Source organism: Calidris pugnax, unplaced genomic scaffold, assembly GCF_001431845.1.
Source record: "Calidris pugnax isolate Ruff unplaced genomic scaffold, ASM143184v1 scaffold32, whole genome shotgun sequence".
Classification (NCBI taxonomy): domain Eukaryota; kingdom Metazoa; phylum Chordata; class Aves; order Charadriiformes; family Scolopacidae; genus Calidris; species Calidris pugnax.
The window spans coordinates 1,396,113-1,417,511 of NW_015090783.1; the positions used below are offsets into that span (position 1 = coordinate 1,396,113).

At 48.8% G+C, this 21,399-nt stretch overlaps 2 protein-coding genes across 2 annotated transcripts in view; one reads left to right on the forward strand and one right to left on the reverse strand.

Annotated features, from left to right (window-relative positions):
* Nucleotides 1-500: 500 nt before the first annotated feature.
* On the forward strand, nucleotides 501-6,806 carry HPD (4-hydroxyphenylpyruvate dioxygenase). The gene is made up of 14 exons (XM_014960900.1): nucleotides 501-540; nucleotides 772-798; nucleotides 1,588-1,650; nucleotides 2,829-2,933; nucleotides 3,067-3,109; nucleotides 3,202-3,284; nucleotides 3,395-3,484; nucleotides 3,611-3,714; nucleotides 3,878-3,955; nucleotides 4,121-4,283; nucleotides 4,626-4,697; nucleotides 5,389-5,511; nucleotides 5,631-5,747; nucleotides 5,905-6,806. Exons 1-14 carry the CDS (start codon nucleotides 538-540, stop codon nucleotides 6,013-6,015), a joined length of 1,182 nt encoding a protein of 393 aa, XP_014816386.1. The 5' UTR covers nucleotides 501-537; the 3' UTR covers nucleotides 6,016-6,806.
* Nucleotides 6,807-8,005: 1,199 nt separating this feature from the next.
* Nucleotides 8,006-21,399, reverse strand: part of SETD1B (SET domain containing 1B) — a 53,603-nt gene continuing 40,209 nt past the window's right edge. Inside the window, exons 12-17 of the mRNA XM_014960982.1 lie at nucleotides 17,876-19,432; nucleotides 15,455-15,621; nucleotides 15,025-15,156; nucleotides 14,271-14,390; nucleotides 13,766-13,903; nucleotides 8,006-13,039 (exon numbers count right to left, since the gene is read on the reverse strand). Of these exons, the coding sequence (XP_014816468.1) occupies nucleotides 12,866-13,039; nucleotides 13,766-13,903; nucleotides 14,271-14,390; nucleotides 15,025-15,156; nucleotides 15,455-15,621; nucleotides 17,876-19,432 (2,288 nt within the window). The 3' untranslated portion in view covers nucleotides 8,006-12,865. The remainder of the gene's footprint in view (nucleotides 13,040-13,765; nucleotides 13,904-14,270; nucleotides 14,391-15,024; nucleotides 15,157-15,454; nucleotides 15,622-17,875; nucleotides 19,433-21,399) is intronic.

Here is a 21,399-nt window from a genome sequence, read left to right on the forward strand (position 1 = left end):
GGGGGCAGGTGGGTGGGCTGGGAGAGGACATGCTGCTGTGGTTGCATCACCCCACCATGGACCCGGGGAAGTTTTGCAGAGGGGTTGGCAGGTTCCTGCACCACTGAGCCTTGCACACTTGCACGCTCACCACCCGCCACATTTAGCCCTGCTGTGCTGGGGGCAGGAACACCAACGACCCCAGGAGATAACCCTGGAAAAGCCACCCATGGGAAGATGCCGGCACCCCTTTCCTCACTGGGGTGCTGCTGCCCATCCACCAGTCCCTTGGGACACGTGTCCCTACAGCTGAAGTCACAGCTCACCATAAAACATCCCACATTTGACTCCCTGCACAAGCCCAAACGTGGGGCTGAGCCCTCTGCCTCGGAACAGGCGATTCCCAGCCCAAACCGCACAGTTCTGGGTCGCAAATGCTTCGGGTTGGGGGTGGGAGAAGGTGGGGCCGAGGAGGAGCTTCCCCAGTCCCACCACTATATTAAATGCCCTCGTGGACTTGCTCTCTCTTTGCCACTGTCACATCGCCAGGACACAAAAATGGTGAGGGGCAGCAACGGGAATTAATTTTAACAGCCAGAGCTCAACGGCACAGGAAGTCTCGGGAGCTTTATGGGGTTTAATCTCTGCTTGAATTCGGACTTTTTAGCAACAGTGCTGGAAGTTGTGTAGAAGAGCTGTTCCTCATACACTGACCTTTGGATTCAAGCTCCCTGGGGGCTGAGGTACCTTCCTGAACTGCTAACATCTCTCTTTTCTGGTTCTCTCTTTTAGACGTCTTACACAGACAAGGGAGAGAAGGTAAGAGCTGCTTCGTGTCCTCGGTCCGGCCCCCCTGCTTTGAAACATCAGCCCTGCTCATGCAAAGAATATTTGTTCTTTACTCCTTGATTACCTGGTAAAATCAGAAGTAAAACTGCTCTCTGGATGAGCCACACAGGAGTGGTTTCTCATTGCAAATAACATTAACAATGGAAATCTTTTAGTTTCCCTTTTCTTTGTGGCTTGGGAGGAGAATGACGAATGGGAGACGATGGGTATTTCCCAGCTAACCCCAACGCCTGAGCAGGATCCTCAAATGTTCCAACGTTTATTTCCAAATGCTGCACCTATTCGCCACCTTTTTCCCCTGTAAAGTGCTTTCCAAATCACTGGTGCACATCGTGGCCGGGTGCCCGGGTTGGATGGTGGTGGGGAACAGAGCGAAGGGGGGTTTGTCCCGGCACTGGCAGTTGTGTAAGAGTGTTTCGAGGGAGAATTAATCTTTAACACAGCAAGGTTCACTGCGTTTGCAGGTGGGCAGCTGGGGGGGAGCACTGGGGGCACCAGGAGTGACCCAGTCCCAGGAGAGCAGGGACTTGGCACCTTCCACCCCACAGAGCAAGATCCTGTGGGACCTGACTGTAAAAGCACTTTGAAAAATCACTGTTTTGGGGCAGCAGCCAGGGTTTCACCCATTTAATTTCAACACATTTGTATGAGACACATTTGCAGGGTCGCAGCCGCTGCTTCTCCCTGCTCTGGAGAGGAGCAGTGCTCCGGGAAAGGCTGCGGCGGTGGCTCTCAGCCCTGTTTTCCCCTTCCCTCTAGCCCGCGCGAGGCCGCTTCATCCATTTCCACTCCATCACCTTCTGGGTCGGCAATGCCAAGCAGGTGAGAGGCTGTGCCCAGCTGGGCACGTGTACCAGTGGGCACTGGCCGTGCCGTGCCGGGGCGGCCGCTCGGGTTATTGGCTGCCAGGGGGGTGGTTCGTCCCAGCAACCCACCGGGTTGGGGCCGTGCCGGTGTCCCAGAGCCTGTCCCTGGCTTGGAGCCTGTGCCTGCCGGCACGGCCTCCTCTGATGGCCTTGGGGGGCTTGCGCAAGGCGAGGGGCGGCTGCCCGGGGGTGTGCGCAGGAGGGGGCCTGGAAAATGCCAACCCACACACGTGGCAGGGCTTGAGCTGCAGCCACCAGCCTGCAGCGAGAATCATAGAGTCATAGAATGGTTTGGATTGGAAGGGACCTTAGATCATCCAGTCCCACCTCCTGCCCTGGACATCTCCCACCAGAACAAGTTGCTCAAAGCCCCATCCAGCCTGGCCTTAAACACTTCCAGGGATGGGGCAGCCACAACTTCCCTGGGCAACCTGTTCCAGTGCCTCACTACCCTCACAGCAAAGAATTTCTTCCTAATATCTAATCTTAATCTCCCCTCTTTCAGTTTAAAACTGTTCCCCCTCATCCTATAGTTCCACTCCCTGATCAAGACTCCCTCCTCATCTCTCCTGTAGCCCTTTTAGAGACTGAAAGGGGCTTTAAGGTCTTCCAGAGCCTTCTCTTCTCCAGGCTGAACAACTCTCTCAGCCTGTCCTGACAGCAGAGGGGCTTCATCCCTCTGAGCATCTTCATGGCCCTCTGATAAGGCAGTGTGGTCGCTGCTCTCCATGCTAAAAGGCTGATGGTGATTTAAAAATCCCTCTGCTTCAAACCCGAGTTGCTTTTCCCACAGCCTCACAGAGGAACAGGAGACAGGCAGAAATGTTTCCCCCACAGCAGTGGCAGTTCCCTGCCTGCCCCCGGCCAGCGGTGGGCACGGGAGGGCTCTGGAAGTTTGGGGTTTTTTTTTCCCCAGTGTGGGTCCTTTCTCAATCCTACTTGTTCCTCTTGGGTTGTTGGTGGGAAGCAGGAAAGCTTGGTGACTCCCTGTGCACACACACACACACACACGTGTGACTTGCACACACCACAGTGGCTGTTCCCCACGGGCTGTTTGCCCTCCCCTGGTCAGGGGGAGCCCCATGGGAACTGGGGGTCACAGCTTCACCCCGAGTGGCTCTCGCCCACCCACAGGCTGCGTCCTACTACTGCAACAAGCTGGGGTTTGAGGAGCTGGCGTACCGGGGGCTGGAGACCGGCAGCAGGGAGGTGGTCTCGCACGCCATCAAGCAGGACAAGGTAAGGGGGCTGGTGCACCTCGCCAGGGTGGAGGCTGGGGGGAGACAAAACCTGTTGGCAGCAATTAAACCCCACGCCTGTGGTGCATCTGCCCATGTCTCCATCCCTCACTTGTCCTCCTCTTCCTCGCCAGATCGTGTTTGTTCTCTCGTCCGCTCTCAACCCAGGGAATGAGGGTAAGTGCTGCCGGGGGGGAACAGAGTGGGAAATGGCTGTGGAGGGGCAAAGTCCCTCTGCTCATGCCTGTGGGTGCTCTTCCTCTGGGCAGAGATGGGGGAGCACCTGGTGAAGCACGGTGACGGGGTGAAGGACGTCGCCTTCGAAGTGGAGGACTGCGACTACATCGTGCAGGTAGGCAGCCCCTCTGCTCCCTCCTGCACGGCACCCCAAATGGGCAAGGGGACGTCTGCCCCCAGCGCAGGGGAGCTGTGGCAGGAGAGGGTCTCTGTCTTTCTGCCCAGAAAGCCAAGGAACGTGGAGCTGTGGTGGTGAAGGAGCCCTGGGTGGAGGAGGACAAATTCGGGAAGGTGAAGTTTGCGGTGATCCAGACGGTAAGCGGTGGAGCAGCTGCAGAGGCTGAGCCCCTGCACCAGAGGGGGGTCCACAGGGACAGACTGGACACAGGAGGTCCTCGAAAAAACAGGGCCACCACACAACCACTTTCCCCTCTCTTGCAGTACGGTGACACCACCCACACCTTGATAGAAAAGCTCAACTACAAGGGCCTCTTCCTACCTGGGTATCATCCACCCCTCTTCAAGGACCCCCTGCTGCCGAAGCTGTGAGTACTTTCCAGAGGGTCCTGCCTGGCTCTTTGCCACCGTATGTTGGTGGGATGTCCCAGCAAGGAGCCAGACGGGTCCCCATCACCTCACCCCAAAGCCCCCCATGCTGTGGTGTGCCCCCAAGCCTGGCTGAGAGCCACCCCTGGCTTCCCCCCGCAGACCAAGCGGCAAGCTCAACTTCATTGACCATGTTGTGGGGAACCAACCCGACCTCCAGATGGTCCCAGTGGCAGACTGGTAAGAGTGGGGAGGGCTGGCAGGAGGTGGGATGGAGCAGTAGCACTGCCCTGCTGGTCTCATCCCCTCTGACATCAGCGGCTAAGGCTAATTAAGCCAGAGCAGAGGTTCATTAGTGTGTGGATGGAGTGAGGGACTTGACTGTCCCCTTTGTGGCCTGGGCAGGTACCAGAAGAACCTGCTCTTCCACCGCTTCTGGTCAGTGGACGACAAGCAGCTGCACACTGAGTTCAGTGCCCTGCGCTCCATCGTGGTCACCAACTATGAAGAGACCATTAAGATGCCCATCAACGAGCCAGCGTTCGGCAAGAAGAAATCCCAGATTCAGGTGAGCCGACACTGGTGGTTGACACATCAGGCTGCCACCACCTTGAGCGGTGGAAAAGGAAAGGAAAAGGGACCAAGGGGTGATTCAGAGCTGGCACAGACGTGCTGTGCTAATGTGGCTGCTGGAAAGCAGTCCTGGCGCCACTCAGGTCTGCCAAGGGCTGTCAAACTCTGGAGTGCTGCCGGGACAGAGCCAGTTTACCCCTGAGTTCACTAAAACTGTCATTTTTTTTCATTTTGTGGTCCTTCAGCCAATTTTGCTTTCATGTTTCTAAGCCCAAGTCCAACCCTTTGCAGGCTGTGCTGCACTGTCACTAACATGGTGACATTTTTTCCCCTGTAGGAATATATCGACTACTACGGAGGGGCCGGAGTCCAGCACATCGCGTTGAACACCTCCGACATCATCTCGGCGGTGAGTGCAGCCCCAAGCAGCTTTCTGCCCCGGCCTGTCCTGCCCCATCCCACTGAGCACGGTCCTCATCACAGGGCAGTGGTGGACTATGACCCCTGTTGGGGTATAAGGACAGGGACAGGCTGAGCAGGCTTTGTGCCATGGTTGTCTTACAACCAGGATCAACCAGTGCGTTGCTGGAAAGGGACCTGCCTGCATCTGCGAGCTGCTGGGAAATGTCCATCCCTCCAGCTCAAAGCAATTGGGGTCTGCAGGGACCCCCAATGGCATGTGCTGTCCTTAGGCAGTGGCTGGTGGGGAGCTTGGGCAGCCCACCATAGCACATCACCCACCTTGGCCTGGGGTGGATGCTGCTCTGGATTGAGCCCAGCTGCTGCTGAGCACTTGGGTTTGGACTCCTCTCCAAACCCAAGGGCTCAAGAGTTATCAGGGGGTCAGGGTGGGATGAAGCCTCCTTCCATGGTGGCCAAGTCTTTGCATTGCCTGGAGAAGGCATGTTGGGCCCTCCCGTTCCTGGTGCCCAAAGCAAGAGGGTGGGACAGGTCCCCATCTATGAGGTTACCTGATGTCATGGGAAAGTATCACTCTGCCTCCTGACACCGTCCGTCCCGTGTGCCCATCCTCTTGGCACAAACCGCTCCACAAACGAGCCCCAAGCCCAACGCACCCCGGGGTCTCCCCTGCCTTGCAGATCACCAACCTGAAGCAGCGGGGCGTGCAGTTCATGGACGTGCCATCCAGCTACTACCAGATGCTGCGGGAGAGGCTGAAAACTGCCAAAATCAAAGTGAAGGAGAGCATCGACAAGCTGGCGGTGAGTCAGACCAGGCTGGACTCGCTCCTCACAGCATTTTTCAGGGATGAGGGTGATGTAGAGGGATCCTCTTGCTCCTCTGTGGGTCTTCAAGCTCTTGTCTTGTTTCTTTTCTCCAGGAACTGAAAATCCTGGTGGATTTTGATGAGAAAGGCTACTTGCTCCAGATCTTCACCAAACCAGTTCAAGACAGACCCACCGTCTTTCTGGAGGTCATCCAGCGGCATAACCACCAGGTTGGTTTGAGGATTTCAGGATGATCTTGGCTTCAAGACCTCAGGGCCATTGAGTACCGTCACTGAGCCGGCTCTCGGTGCTGCTCCTTCCCAGCTGCTTCTGAGCTGAGGGACCTGCTGCCCTTCCCTGTGGTCTGTAACGTTGTCGTCTCCGCAGGGCTTCGGAGCCGGGAACTTCAAGTCTCTGTTTGAAGCAATAGAAATGGACCAAGACGCAAGAGGAAACCTGACCATCCTGGAGCCCAACGGGGACACCAAGCACATCTAGAAGATGGCAGAAAATGCCGCCCTCACCCCAAACGAGCTGATTCACAAACAAACCGGGAAACAGCCGACGTTTTGGTAAATAGTCCAGACTTAAGCATCATAAACCCAGGGAAGCTGCTGCCAAGGTGGAGATGTAAAAGGACTCAACACCCATCCTGACCCAGCCCCGGCGCTGCCCTCCGGTGATGTCTTGGGAGAGGGAACGTGGAAATAGCCAACACGCTCTTAACAAAGCAGTTTAATCTGACGAAAACCACCAAATTCTTTAAAAAGGGCAGGTTTAAGGCATGTGCCGAAGATACGTGGCTACAGAGGAAGACAGAAGAAACAACTGGGAGCGCTTAAATTTAGTCTATCTGAAGTTTTCTGTTAATTTTAGCTAGGCGGGAAGCTGGGAGAGGAAAGCGCGGAGGCGTCTGCCTCTCTGTGCATCTCCTTTTGTAAGATTTTATTTTAATTGCTTTTAGACTCAATCTTGAATTTGAATTTGCTGAGATTAAACACATGGTTTTAGGAAAGCTACAACATTCTAGAATGAGGCTTAATCGAATTTATGTATTTCAGCCTTCCCAAGGCAATGCAGTCTCGCTCTAATACCTGTAAATTCCTGAATTAATGAAGGGTTGGGGTTTCTCCCGTGTTTCAAGAAGTAATTGCTGGCATTGGCAGAGATTCCTTGGCTCAGATCCCGGCTGCATGTGCAAAGTCCCCTCTGGGCATCGTTCTGGTGTTGTCACTCTCCTTTGCAAGGGGACTTTCCCCATTGACACAATAAAACCTGTTTCTGTCACAGCTTGAGTGCCTGGTAAGTTCATGTGTTGGGGCTGGAGCCCCATTGCCCCATGTTTGCTGCAGCTGCAAGTCGAATGCTCCCCAAGGAGCCCACAGACCTCAGTACACGACTGCTGAAGAACATCTCAGGGTCTCCAGTGCCCACAGGTCTCCTCGCTGTTGCTGTCCTCCAAAGCCCTGGTGCACCCACCACTGCTCCCCAAGTTTCCCAGCATTGAAGCAGCTCAAACCCCGAGCAGCCAAAGCCCCTGCCAAGCCCTCGGCTCGGGGTGGGCTCCTCAGACACGAGTCCTTCCACCAGCCCAAGCCCCTGCCTCATCTGGCCACCCTCTGGGCTGAGCCCTGCTGCCTTCTGCCCCCAGAGTTTGGCTGTTCTTCATCCCCATGCCTTCAGGTGCCATGGTCGACTGTAGAAGCCGAGAACTGAGCTGGGAAGTCACCTCTAGCCCACGCTCTCTCCCATCTCTTCCATTTCCTCCTCCATCAGCCACTCCATTTGTCTCTGCTCTGGGTATCTCTTTTTATAAAGCTCAGCGAAGCCACTTCGACCACCACCACATCCACAGCAGCCCCAGAGAGGGAGGGTGGGGGGCACGTGGCCAGCTCCAGCCTGTGCTGTCATCTCCATCAAACCCAGCGGCTCCCCCCTCTTGTAAACCACTTTGAAATCATTTCAGATTTGAATAAACTGATTTAAAAGAAAGAAACCAAAGGGCCTCTGGCCACAACAGCCTCCCAGCATCACCCGAACCAGCAGCACTAACACTTCACTCGTAGGTTAATGGCTCTTGCCTCCGTAAAGTTTAAAAAATAAAAGATGTGAACTTGGAAAAATGCAGGGCAGAGGCTGGAGGAGCAGGGACCACCTCGGAGGCTGGACGGGCTGGGGGCACCCGGCACCGTGGCAGAGGGGCCAGCGCCTGGCTCTGCTTCAGCTCTTCAGGGCTGTAAAGATTTTTAATAGTAAGAACATTTTCTTTAGGTTTATAAACTTAAACCACTCACATGTTTCTTTCATGCAATTAAATGTTGCTTGAAGTCATTTCCCGCTCACCAGAATTAGTATTTTGAGTAAACTTTGCTGAAAATCAGTTCTTTGGACTGCTCTTTTTCTGGATGTGATTCCTCAAGCTCTCACAGTTCCCAGCACAGGTCTGAGAGCAAAAAGCTGCCCTGGCTATACATTAAGCACAACATAATTTTTCTGTAAGAAAAGTCAGTATATTTATGGTTTGCTTTATAAAAGTTACTATAATACAATGGTACATAGTATTCAATTCACAAAAATATGAACAAATATATACAGCATGACACATCCACAACAAAAACACTTTCTTCAAAACAAGATACATACTGGTGACAGATTCTATATGCACAAAACATCCCTAAATTTATAAATTTGCTTAACGAAAGAAAAAGCAGAAATCCTAAATTTTCAAAGCAGAGTTGTTTTTTTAAGGAACTTAAAAAAAATAAGATTTTTTTTTTTTCATTTATTGCAAACCATTTCACCTGCCTCCTTTTAAAGGAGGCCCTTTATTTTCACACTGTGAATTAAAACAACCTGTTTATAGAACCAGAAAACTGCAAGGATTGGGAGCCGGATGTTCTTCCATTTTGCTTTTAAAACTGCCCATTTGTTTTAGAGTGTCCGTTACGATGTGTTTCTTTTCACTGGGACAAATACTACAGTGGCAATTAAGGAGGAAACTCATAAAAACAAAACAAATATTAAATTGAAAAAATCCAGTTGCAAACTCGCTTAAATACATTTTAGGTTGTCTATTAGACTGTACACATTTCCTCGCTTGAAATAAATAGATTTTTGCACATTAGGTTTCAGACTGAGGGGGGGAAAAAAGAAGAAGCCTTGACTTGGCAATTTTTTGTCTTCAGTTTCTTAATGCTTCTAATTCCATCTATTTATTTGACAAAAAACATATTTATACAGAATTTACATTATACAAAGCTTGACACAAGCTGTAAATGCCACCAGCTCCTTTGCTATATTTAGTCCTTCTTCCTCCCCATCTCCTTGACATGATTTAGAGCTGGAATCTGTTTAAAAAGAACTCCAAATTACAATAGTCACTTTTAATAAATTATTTACATGCTCTTGAAGTACAAAGAAATCAGCAAAAAAATTTCAACATGTTTCTACAAGAAACAGTGTTTGAAGAGAAGATTCTTGAGTTTGCCTATGTACAGAAGATGCATTTTTTTTTATATACTTCAAAATCCTTTTTTTCCTTAAATTTTTATTTTATACAGAAATGCACTGAAATGATCCCTGAAAAAGGTCACAAAAACCGGAACTGAAACTACTGTATACTTTGTTGGAGTTTAAAAATGTTTTGTTGTTTTGTTTTGTTTTTCTTGTAGAAATAAGCTGCTCTATACAATATAAATATCTGCAAGATGAGCCCCTTTCCCTCCGGGACCCCCCATAATCACACACCACTTATCGGGACCAACCTGGAATTGCGAACGGGGCAGGAACCGAGGGGATGAATGAAGGTGTGGGGCAGCAACAGGCGGGATCTGCAAGCACAGATCTGAGCATCTGCACCCTGAACTCAAGCCAGCTTCACGTTGGGAAACTAAAGATTTAAAGTTATATTTCCAAAACTTTTGCACTATTCTCATGGGCCGTTTCACTTGGCAAGATAACGACTCCGTAGGGAGCACAGTCAATGCCTCTTTCTTTTTTTTTTTTGTCTTAGGTTTCATTTTAAGTAAAAATAAATCAGGGACAGGCTTTTCAGCGAACAAAACGACTTCAGTACATCTCTTTCTAAAGCAGCACGTGCTGGTGAGGTTTCTTTTTAGTCCTTGCCACTATTTCCATGGGGTGCTGGGGTGCCTGTGCTGACCGTGGGACTCCAACGCTGGGTCCGATCCAGGCTGGGGTGTGAATTGCACACCTTCTGCCTTTCTCCTCACCTCATCCCCTTCTAATCTAAGTATGAGCCAAAGTACCCGGGAGGTATTAGAAAGGCATTTTCACGGGGCTGCCTTCTGACACCACCTCTGTGGCTGGAGGGCTCCCCTGCCCGGATCAGACCCCGCCGGTTTGTGGGGACAGGGCAGCCACAGGCAACTGCAGCAGCTCATGGAAGTCACTAAACCAGACTTAAAATCCTCACCATAAAATGCGCTGTTTTGGAGCACAGGGCAGCTCCGCAGTCTGAGACACAAGCTGGACAGGCAGGACTCTGCAAGCCAAGATTTATGGGGAAGAAAAGAGAAGCCTCAGGTTTGGCTTTGAGACCAGACTAACATGATTTTTCAGAAGTGCTGTGGGTCAGACTGCTCTGTTTCTTCCTGGGGGCTACTGGGAGCTCAGCTCTTCCAAAAACTCATGCTATTTGTCTGGGATTCTAAAAGGGATGGGTTACAGGCAGTTTCAGAAGTACCCAAGGGGTTTAGGTACTCATGGGTCTTTGGCACCCAAATCACTTTGGTGCTCCTGAAAACATGGTGAAGGAACCCAACCTGGAGGTCTCATTTTGGAAGACCACAACCTGCTTCCTTGCCTCTCCTCAACAAAGATTAAGGCAAACCGCAGGGGCTAATCCCGTCCAGAGCACATGGATATGCCAGGAAATTCAAAACTGTCAGCAGGTACTTAGGGGCTGGACCATCTGGGGAGTCTTCAACCCCACAAAACCACGGTTAATGCACTGGTTTGATGGTCCAGAGAGGAAGAAAGCCAAGGACATCAGCAGAACTGCCACACGCAGGGGCTTCAGTTCTGAGACACAGGAAACTTCTGTGCATTTCCAAAACTTTGAAAGTAAAAAGCCAAGCCGTAGAGATGCCAATTGGAGCCTCAACACAACAAGATGAACCTTATTTAAAAAATAAAATAAAATAAATCGAGCAGCTGGTTTAACTCCCAAATGCTCCTGTCATCGCTGCAGTTACAACCAACATTCAATGACAGAAACTAGTTGTGCTTCTCATAATTTTAAATTCTGGGTCACCATCACCCAATTGCTGAAGAGATTTATGAAAGCTGGGGGGAGGGAACAACAAAACAAAACCAAACCTAGAAGAGATGAGACTACAGACTGTCCAATCTCAGCGACAACTTCCTCGCCCTCAGACTACAGGCGGTATTAAGGCAGCTTGCAGCAGTCTGTGTGTCCTGTTCTCTCAGGCCTTTTGTCTGAAGAAGAAATTCAGATACAGAGGTCTAACCTATATCACAAGCTCCACTCTGCAGTGCGGGCCTGGGAATTCCTCGTAACAGCTGGAAAAACTTCTAGGAAAGTCTTTTGCAAGGCTGTAACCTCTGTGGTCATATGGCAATTATCACTGATTTTAAAAGGCTATAAGAATGCAGCTGTACAATTTGTTCTGTGGGGAGATGATGTTTAGTTATGCAGATAATCTTCCCATTTCATAATGATATTGCAACCTCCCCTTATAAGCCAATTAAAAAAGGGTTTAGTACAACTAATCTCTACTTTTTAAGCAGGAGAAATTCAATGCAAGTTGAAAAATTGATCCTGTCTATACCTGAACGGTTGTGTAACATTTCCAGATCACATCCAAAGAAGTATTTCTTTGGTGTTTTGTCCCATTTTTAAATGGAACCTCTTGAAGAACTGCAACCTTCACCTCAGCACATCTACAAGGAAAAAATATATCAAAAAATCATTTCAAAATATGCCTTCCAAATTTAAAGGAGTATTCTTTTTCATGCAGTAGATGGAGGGGGACAGGATCGCTCCCTGCAGCCTGGTCTCAGGGTCTCAGGGACGCTGTCACCATGTTCTTACTGGAGGGATGGGACCATCCCAGGGCAAGTTACTGAGTAACAGAGGGAGGAGAGTGGCACGGCACAGCTCGCTCCTATCACAGGAGGCATCTCCCACATTCAAGGACAGAGCAAACACTCCACGTAAAATCCTGGAAGGGCAGGGAAACACAGACGAAAACGAGTAAAATTAATACGAGACACACATCAGCCTGTTTCCCATCCACAGGAAGAAAAAATCCTGTTCTAGACGTGGGCCGTAGTGTATGCTTGAAGGAGGGCAAGATTTCTAAAGCATAAAGATGGGCTGCATGCAAGACAAATTGATCTCCAGGAAACGGGCATCCCCAAAGGCCACACATCGTGCCACGATGCTACAGCTACACAACTGACTCGACTTCTTACTAGTCACTGCGGTGTCCAGGTATTTTTTCACGTATGGGTGCAGAGGTTTTGATCCCCCAGTATACCAGCATGGCATATGAAAATTAGAGACGAGCCCAAGGCGCTAAGCTGAGGTCTGTGGCCGACCTGACTCTTCCCCAGGATGTCTGGCTCAGGGGACTCGTTCAGGCTCATCCCTAACAAAAAGGCAGGACAGTTCACCTATAGTCTCGTTGCAGTCATATCTCCACACATACACACACCCAAGAACATGCACACACCCATTCACACACCCTCAAGCCTCTGGCTTGCTCTGTAACATCAACCTTACATTTATTTACAGCTTACTCCGAGAAATCTGTGCAATTTCAGCCAATCAAGCTCCCAACAAATGCTATATGGCATTTTCAGTCTCTGCTTCACATTTAAACGTTGAATGTCTTTTTCAACCAACAAAACTGATGAGAAAAAGGTAGCAGCATTTATGAAAAGATGAAGGTTTATAACAACAATTAAAAAAAAAAAAAAAGTACCATTAACCCATTACGGAGCATTAATGTAGGGACTGAACAGAGAAGCTAGTGTTTGGATAGACCATGCCACAAAACGGTAGTCACCTTTTTGTGTGCGTCTTGGATCTGAAAAGGAAAGAGCACCTGAAACATGAACAGTCCTCGTTAGCATGTGCGCTTTTTGCTTTCATTCGTGATCCTGGCAGAAGTGCGAAACTTGCTTGGTTTTTTTTTCTTCTCTTTTTTCCTCTTTTTTTTTTAAATGTTTTTTTTCCTTTTAAATTTTTTTTTCTTTTTTTTCTTTTTTTTTTTTTCCTTTTTTTGGCAAAGTGCAACCACACCTGGTTACCACAGTTTTGACATGGCCGAAGGTGCAAGTGTGACGAGAAACCTCGAGTTCAGTTCAGGGTTCCCCTGCAGTTCTCAGAGCCACATAGACATGGGATTTTTACATCCTCAATTGGAAATTTGTAGTCATAGGTAATTTCCTCATTCACATTGATGTGCTGCTTGGAGTAGATGACGATCTTCTTTTGAGACTCCACCGTGATCACTTTAGCATAACAATTTGGCTGCAAGGGTGACAGAACAGGGAATGATTTAGGCTCCCCATGGCCATGGTTTCCCAGCCTCCACATAATTATTCCAAGCTAAAAAGAGGAGGGCAGTCCTTTCCCTAAACAGCTTCAGCCACACTTCCAGACCCTGGACCCAGGGGAAGCTGAGAGAGAGAGCAGCCCTGCTTGTGCTCCTCCAAATTATCCACACTATGGTCATTTGAGGTACAAAAGAGCCTGGATGATGCTCCACCAAGTTTGTCACAGGCTAAAAGCAGCTCAACTAATGCTAAATAATTTGGTCAGGCAGCAAAGTCCTTGAGTGTAGATTGCAGCACAGAACAGAGGGGAAAGCAGCTTCTCCACCTGCCGAGGCAGAGAACACTTTTCCCATGTGGACACTAGAAGGCGACTGTTCCCACAGAATAACAATGCTAAAATGTGGTTTGTTTTAAGGAAGTATTTGTTAGATATGTTTGAACAGTGTCCATCACGGTCCCCCAACAGAGTCAGGAGGATTATGAGTGCACTCTGTCTCACTGCATGTTTCATTTCTCAGGTCTCTCAAATCTCTTTATGCTAGTCTAGACTCTGCTTTGATCTGCTACAGCTCATTAACATTTAATCATAACCCTGTGACCCCCTGCTACTTCTGAACATGGCCCCAATCAAAGTTAGCACGGACTCAGTGGGTTTATCAGTATGTCAGAGCACAATTATATGCAAAAACATGATACTTACATTGCAGCTGTGATTAATAAACCTGGCGAAGTTTCCACATTTCGTGGCATCGATGATGGTGTCGTGATCAACTCTGAACATGTAACTGCTTCCTATGCCTTCATCCTCGTATCGCTTCTCACGCATGTCAGCAATGACCTGCAGAAAACCCCACATGTAGAGTCAGGACTTGTTGCAGAAGCAGTCTGTGAGCAGACAACTCACCTGAGCTGTGCCTGGGCCACTCAACAGATATATGACCCCAAACACCCCAAGATTACACAGAGCTAACTGAAAGCACAGAACTTCAGGATGGGCTTCTTGAGAGCTTATCTCCTAAGGATTTGAGAGCTCAGTTTCTATGGGCTGTTGAAAATCCCACCCTTGTGTCTCCAAGCCATATGCCAAGCTCTACATAGCTGATGTAGCTAAAGCCTTACAGCAGGAACTCCAGCCCCAGCTGTCATACTCCAGCACTTCCTTCAGGGCTGGATTTTGCTCAGATCTCACCCAGAGTCCAGCTTACCTGCCTGATGTTCTGACCCACGTATTCAATCACCATCTCATCAGCTGCAATGGGCTCCATAGCAAAAAGGCCCCAGTCATGAATGTGGCTCTTGCAGAATTTTAGTTTTTTCTTTCGGAACTGCATGAAGAAAACACCCAAAAAACCCCAACCCCGAATTAGCCAGTGCACAGAAAGGGAAAGGCCATCCCTGGGTCCAGCATCTGCAGCATGCTCCAAGCCACAAGCAGTGCTGGGCACTTCAACCTGACGTAGTTTCCTTCTGTCTTGCAGTGACAGGAAGGCAGGACAGAGGTCATGGGAGGTCCCACAGAGTTGCAGTACTTGGGTTTTTACCACTGACCACATACTGGGGTAAACAGACCCCTTGAGGCCATCGGTCTCTGTTCTATATAACCCTGATGGTTCCATCTGGGGCTCAAGCTCTGTAACCATCATATACTTATTTATAGCCATTTATCAGCCAGCTCAAGTCTCTGCTTCTCACAAGTGAGCACCCTGGACTGAGTGTCATATTTTTCTTGTGGCTGCTCTGTTCCTACTTCTTTAGGTAAATTATTTGTATTAGATGTTGTATTAAATTGTATTATATGGAAGTACAGGAGAGCCAGGCACCATTTAATCCTCTGGCACACACAGAGGTGCCCAATGCTGCTGAGATGGCCATCACCAAGGTGAGACTGAACTGGCAGGAGATCCCCTGCCCTGGCCTCAGCCAGCCCCTGGGCAAAGCACAATCCACAGGGTGACCTACCTTGAGTTGGTTGAACTTAAGCAGGTCGCTGTCACAGCTACCAGTGAAGGAGGAGAGGAGCCTGCGTTGCTCTGACCGCCTCTCGGAGCCAGCCCGGGTGGAAGCGTGAGGTTGGGCAGGGATGCTCATACCCTGAGAAGACAAATGGGTGATCAAAGCTGACCCAACGGACCCAACACCCTGCAGCCTCCCTGTCAGCAATCCATGCCTTGTGCTACAACACAGCACCGCAGAACTCGTGGCCTCCTAAAACATTCCACATCAAACACTAACACCTCCCTAGCAGCTCCAGGACGACCACCCCAACGCAGGCTTAGCAATAGCTTCATCTCCCTCCTTGCCAAAAGGCAGGAAGCAGCCACTGTGTGTGACACCACAGAAAACCAAATCCCCTTCACACCTCCACAGTCAGCGGAGGACATGTCCTTACCTGCGTGTCAGCTGGAGGCTCCTCTGCAAAAGCTCGGCTGTTATTGAGGTATTTAAGTTTGTCCTTCTTATCAATTTTGTAATAGCCTTCACTTCGTGCACAGCCCGTCACGTGCTCCCGCATCCCATCATCCCGCTTCTTTTTCTTGGGGGTAGAAAAGCTAGTAGGTGGGAAGAAGTTAAGGAGAAACACAGCCACAGGCGGACATCAGACAAAGCTACTACAGCTACAGAGAGCTAACACCAGGAACTTGGAAAGTTATGAAAGTTTTGGGGGGCTGCAAAAAGTAGCAATACTATTGAAAAATAAATTAAAAAAAATCACTGAAACCCACATGCCTACAGGAAAAGCAAGCCCAGTCTTTCCTTCTTAGGTGCATGGTTTGGAAAACTAAAGAGATAATGAAAATTTAAACATAAAAAGGTTAAACTGTCAAGAGAAACTTGTTTGAGAAAGGATTTTCCCACAGCACCCACTACATACACAGACAGCAGCTGCGCAGCCATCTGGACGTACCATTTTCTCTGTTTTAAGTGACATGCTTTTGTTCTACCTCTAGAACAAAAAGCCACCTGCAGCCACCCCAAGCCCTGAAGACACTGCACTGATCTCACAGCAGCAACCATCCCCGCTGACTACAGCTAGAAGCAGCACAGATGGGCAAGAGTCGCTCCTCAGCCCAAAGGGCTTGGAGAGAGATGCTGCTCTCACCAGCCTTGGTAAATCAGCTCCTTCAGACCCTGATGGGAAGGGTAAGACCCTGTGCAGATGTTTCAAACCCCACTGTCCTGATCAGCCAAGAAAACCTGCAGCTGGCCTGGCAAGGACTCACTGCATTGAGTAGGCAGAAGAAGACAGCTTCAGGCCTTTGGCTTCTGGAAGGCCAGTGGAGCTCTAACACTGGCAGCTCACTGCAAAAACACAGCCCTGAAGCCTCTGATGATTGAGATCTACCCAAATATGTTCCCTATGAGTCACAGCATATCTTTAGTACCAGAAAACTGAAGTAGAGGGACCACAAAAAGCAAGAAGAGATGACCTTGAAATCAGAGTGCTGAGGTGGGAGCTTGCTGCAGAGCAGGTGAGCCCTGCAGGTACCTTCACACCTATCACACGGTGTAGCACAGGATGAACCGGCCACTGGCTGCAGCTGATTTTTAAACGGTTTAAAAAATTACTGTAAATTTGCTGTTACAATAATCCTTATCATCAGGGAAACAGATTTCAAACATTTCCACTATGTACGTTGCCAAACACAAACACGGTTAAACGCACGGTCACAGGAAAGCCCTACCCTCAGCCATCCCCTTCTGCCTTTGGCTGGGTGCTGGTCCCCCAGCCCTGCAGGGCTCCTCCCTGCAGTCACTCCTGCCTCAAAACCAGTTTGGTTTTGGAACTGCTTCCCCAAATGGGGCAGACAGAGTGAGAACTACTGGGGATGATGCATTTCATCATCCTTTTAGAAAATTTCCTTTAAGCAATTAAATAAACCTATTTCGAGACTAGTGCACTGGAATGAAAAGGCCGAAAATTATAAATTTAATCTTACACGTTGCTCTTTGAGGTGCAGAGAAAGAAAGGATTAAAACGCACAGCTCAGCGCTGACCTCCACTCGCTTTTTCTTAGTATCACATCGCCGACTATTTTAAGTGGTTTGGGCTTTTTTGCTTTTGTGTCTTGGAGGGAGTAAGGGATAAGATCTTTTAACTCCATACAGTCTCTAGCAACACACGAGGTGGCGCATTTATCATTTTTAACATATAAATCCATACATCCTTCCTAAAAACGTCACTAGAGAGTTCTTAGGTTATGAGCACAGCCTTTTAGGCTCTGTTCTGGAGATCACTCCTGATGGCTGTAGGCACGTAGAGTGTTGCTCTGAGACAGCATGTGTCCTAAAAACACTCCCAAAGATTCAAAGCTACAGCCTATGCTGCTCATTACCAGATTTATTAGTATTTCAAACTCAAAGCAAGTTAAAGCTGCTAGCACCACTAACTCATCATTTTGGGCACAGATGGTGAGATTATTTTTACAGCAAGTTTTAGCCCCAAGTTAAAGCCCTGTACGTGCAGACTAGAAATTCCACAGGCAAGCTGAAAAAAGAGACTGGTTTAAATGCAGACAGAAGCTTCTCAAACTAGCAAGGAAATCTCCCCAGCAGAGGCGCATACAGATTTTCCCTGCAGTCCTAGATTGAAAATAACAGCAAGAACAGCCACTTCTGCAGTACTTTTGCATTGCAGCTTCAGGGAATAAAACAGCCTAAAATTCCCCGCTGATATAAGCAATTGCTATTCTGGTAAGCAAATGCTTCTTCCACCAACAAACAACTCTTTTGCATTGTGAGTCCTACCCAATGACCATCTAGTGCATCTTACATGTGTTGTGTAACACAGAGCACCAGTGAGAAAGGATATAAGGATGGAATACCCACAGGGTGTCATTGAGCCAGTCCATACCATTGTCCTGCTGTAACAAGCGGTCATATGTGATACACATGAATTTGATATCTTCCTCATCTATGCCTCCGTTCCAAATATCATACAAAATGGTCATCTCCTCAAACTCGGAGCGTGGCCTGAACTGAGGCCGGGGTGGGGAATACTCAGGGGAAGGAATCACTGGGAGGTCCTCAGGGGTCTTCTTCTGCCTTCGCCACTGTCTTTTAGGTTTCCCGTGAGCTTCTTCTTCCTTGAAGTCTTCATTCCACTGGTTCTCCAGTTCCTTAAATGGCAGTTTCTCTGCAACTGTCTCAGCTGCTATTTTCTCATGGAAACCGTCATTCCTGAAGTCCAGGGTGACGGCCTCAGGGTCTTTCAGTCCATAGAAAGCGTCAGGATGTCCACTCAACAGCTCTTTGCCCACAGAGCTTTCCACCAAGGCCACTGGCACAGGAGGAGGTTCTATGGTTTTGCCCGAGTACACATCCAACGAGAGGACAGAAGGTGGTGACCGTTTTGGCCGACCTGGCCTCCTTTTGGGAAGGACAGAAGGTGGTGGCGGAGGAGGAAGAATAGAAGCACCGGTCGGTACTTCTGGTGAAAGCAAAACAGATTTTACTTCTGCTTTGCATTCCTCCATGGGCATTCTTCCATCTCCATGCATGCATGGCCGGGCTGCTACAGGTATTGGCTCATCAAGTGGCAAACCCATGTCCGTGTGGAAATCTGCTTGTGGGGGGCTGGCAAAGGGGATAGGGGAAGGAACACTGTTCATGCTGATCGTAAGGGAAGCACAAAGAGGTTCTTTGAAGGGTTTCTCATCTAGCTCCTCCTCTGACGGTTTCTTGCCAGACAGAAGGCAAGGAATGGTAGCACCAGCGTCTGGGAAAGTAGGCGTGAAATTGAAATCTCTCCCAGGAGTCCGAGGAATGCCACTGTTAATGCCAGGAGATTGGGATGGGTAGGAAAAGGGGCTCCCTGGGACTTGAGGGGAACTGAGGGTCAAGCTGCTTCCCGTGAGGGGAGCATCGCTTCCTGGCGTGGCTGGAACAGTGTCCGTGCTCTGTGATTTCACAAGGGGGTGTGAAGACTTGGCCAAAATGTCCCGCCCAGGAGTCCTAGGAATCTCCTCTTCCACGGACGTTTTGGTCACCATTAATTGTTCAGGGAACTTTTCTGGAGGGACTAAAGATTCTTCTTTACCAGGAGTCGATGGTAAGGGAAGCATGGAGGATGGCACCTTGTGGGCTGGAAGCAAAAGAGTATCAGTCTCTGAATGGATCATCACCTCCCGTCCAGGCGTGCGAGGCAACCGGTCGTCCTCCTCCGTGACAGAGGGCAGTTTTGTTTTCACACGAGCTTCTAAGCTGCTGTCCTCAGACTTGCTAAAGAAGCTGCTTTTATTGGGCAGAGGTTCTCCGAAGACTCCCACTGGTGTCGAGAGACAGAGCGCCTCCTCCTCATCTTGAGATTCAGGCTTTGGACCTTCCTGAACCTCTGGCTCCAGCATGGCAGCGGGTTCAGACTCTTCCTCTGAAAGGGGGAAAAGAGAGGAGAATCAGGAGCTTTGCTTCCACTCAGTTACTCGCCACTTGCCAGTAAAGTCATGTTTAAGATGCTGCAATTACAGAACAGCTTAATTCCCCTGGGAGGCTTTAAAAACTCCAGTGCTTTACATTTTGGAGGCACAGAGTGTAGAGTAATTAGACGCTACCACAGACATCCCTAATGGACCATAAAAAAAAATGCACTATTAATTTGAGGATTAGCTACAACACAGGCCAGGACGAAGGTTTTCTCTTTTCAAAACCCCTGACCACCTTTTGTACAGACAAAAATGAATTAGTGGATTGTGGGGTGAGGACTTTGGAGGAGAGCTGTCAGAGCCCCAAGCTATCAGCTTTTCTAATGTGGGAAGGTAAACTAATTGTGAGGCCAAGAAGCACCCTCAGCTCTCCAAGGAGGGAGCAGCGAAGGGAGGAGTGTAACGCTCTTGAATAACACGTGAAGGAAACGGGAAGCCCTTGTAATGAATGAGGAGACACTCAGATGGTATCAATGAGGCAATTTATATGCTGTTCTCTCTGCAGCAGGCTCATTTGTCTGGAGTTTATTTACCCCCTTAGGGCCAAGGCCAAAAGGAATCAACAGTGAATTTTGTTAGGCAGCTCAAAATAACATTTTCAAGTGGGAGAGCAAAGGGAAGTGAAAATGCCTGGAGAGCTGGAAGGGAAAGCGTTACCCATTTGTACTGAACGAACTAGAGAGCTGCTGGAGAAGGGTCCGATCCCTGTAACTCCTGTAGGACTGGGCTGGGCTGCACAAGAAGAATGCTGCAGTGTGAGCTTGTTCCCACAGCTCACCTGTAAAGCTCATTCCATATGTCAAGATGCCCAAATGCAGGTCTCCCCAAATTTATGTCCTTTCTGCACATTTACCTGCTCTAGAAAGGATCTGTGCAAAACAGATTCTTCTTTGCCCTGCCCAGTTTAACATTTTGTCTCTTCATTGCTTTCAGATTTTGTGGCAGAAAGGAGTGATAGCCTGTCCAAGGACTGGATCTCCAGCTCTCCAAGTCCTCAGACACCAGTCCTGTCCAAGGCTCACGCTGCAGGCCACATTAAATGTGCTCTCCCTCTTGGCTCCAGTTTTTAACTTTTTAATTCCCCCCTAGCTGCAGAATTTGTCAAGATTTATGCATCTCACTCCTGTTCTAGTAGAAGGTTTCTAATTTGCTTGTGTTTGTTGTGGTTCAACCCCAGCTAGCAACCAAGACCACACAGCCACTTGCTGGTCACCTCTCCCCCTCCCCACCTGTAGGGTAGGCAGAAGAGGGAGAAAAGGAGAGGGAAAGGGAAAAAAAAAGTCATGTGTTGACATAAAGACAGTTCAACAGTACAACGATGGAAAAGGAAAATAACAACAACAATAATAATATTAGTAAAACAATACACAAAATAAAGTGATGCAACACAAGTCTCTGTCCCCTGACCAACCCCATTTATAGACTGAGCGTGATGTCTATGGTATGGGATATTCAGTTGGCCAGCTTGACCCGTCTATGCTCTCTCTCAGCTTCTGTGGGAAACCAAAAAAAGTCCTTGAATAACATAAACATCACCTGCCAACAACTGGAACACTATGTGTTATCAACATTCCTTTCATAGCAAATTGGCAGCTGAAACCAGGACAGGGTTAAATACAACTCTGTACTGAGTGAAGACATTTCCTTCTTCCACTAAACCAGGGAGTATCACTCATTTAAAAGGACTAAGTAAGAAAAACCCCACAAATAATATTATTAGGAACCAGATATAACTCTGAGACGTCACTCACCTGCCCTGTATAGCTGCCAGTCACATACTGCTTTGATATTAAAACCAAAAAGAGCCAGTAGTGACTCATTAAGCATGGATTCCTGTTCTGTTTTAGCAGCCATGGCTTTTCTATCTTGAGCTTCAGCCACCACACCATCCAATCAGTCACCCTCAGATGATGAC

What these genes read in the sequence shown, in the direction of transcription:
- HPD (XM_014960900.1), top strand. An exon ending in ACACAGACAAGGGAGAGAAG is followed by an intron (nt 799 to 1,587) that starts GTAAGAGCTGCT and finishes CCTTCCCTCTAG; the next exon opens with CCCGCGCGAGGCCGCTTCAT. An exon ending in AGTTTGCGGTGATCCAGACG is followed by an intron (nt 3,485 to 3,610) that starts GTAAGCGGTGGA and finishes CCTCTCTTGCAG; the next exon opens with TACGGTGACACCACCCACAC.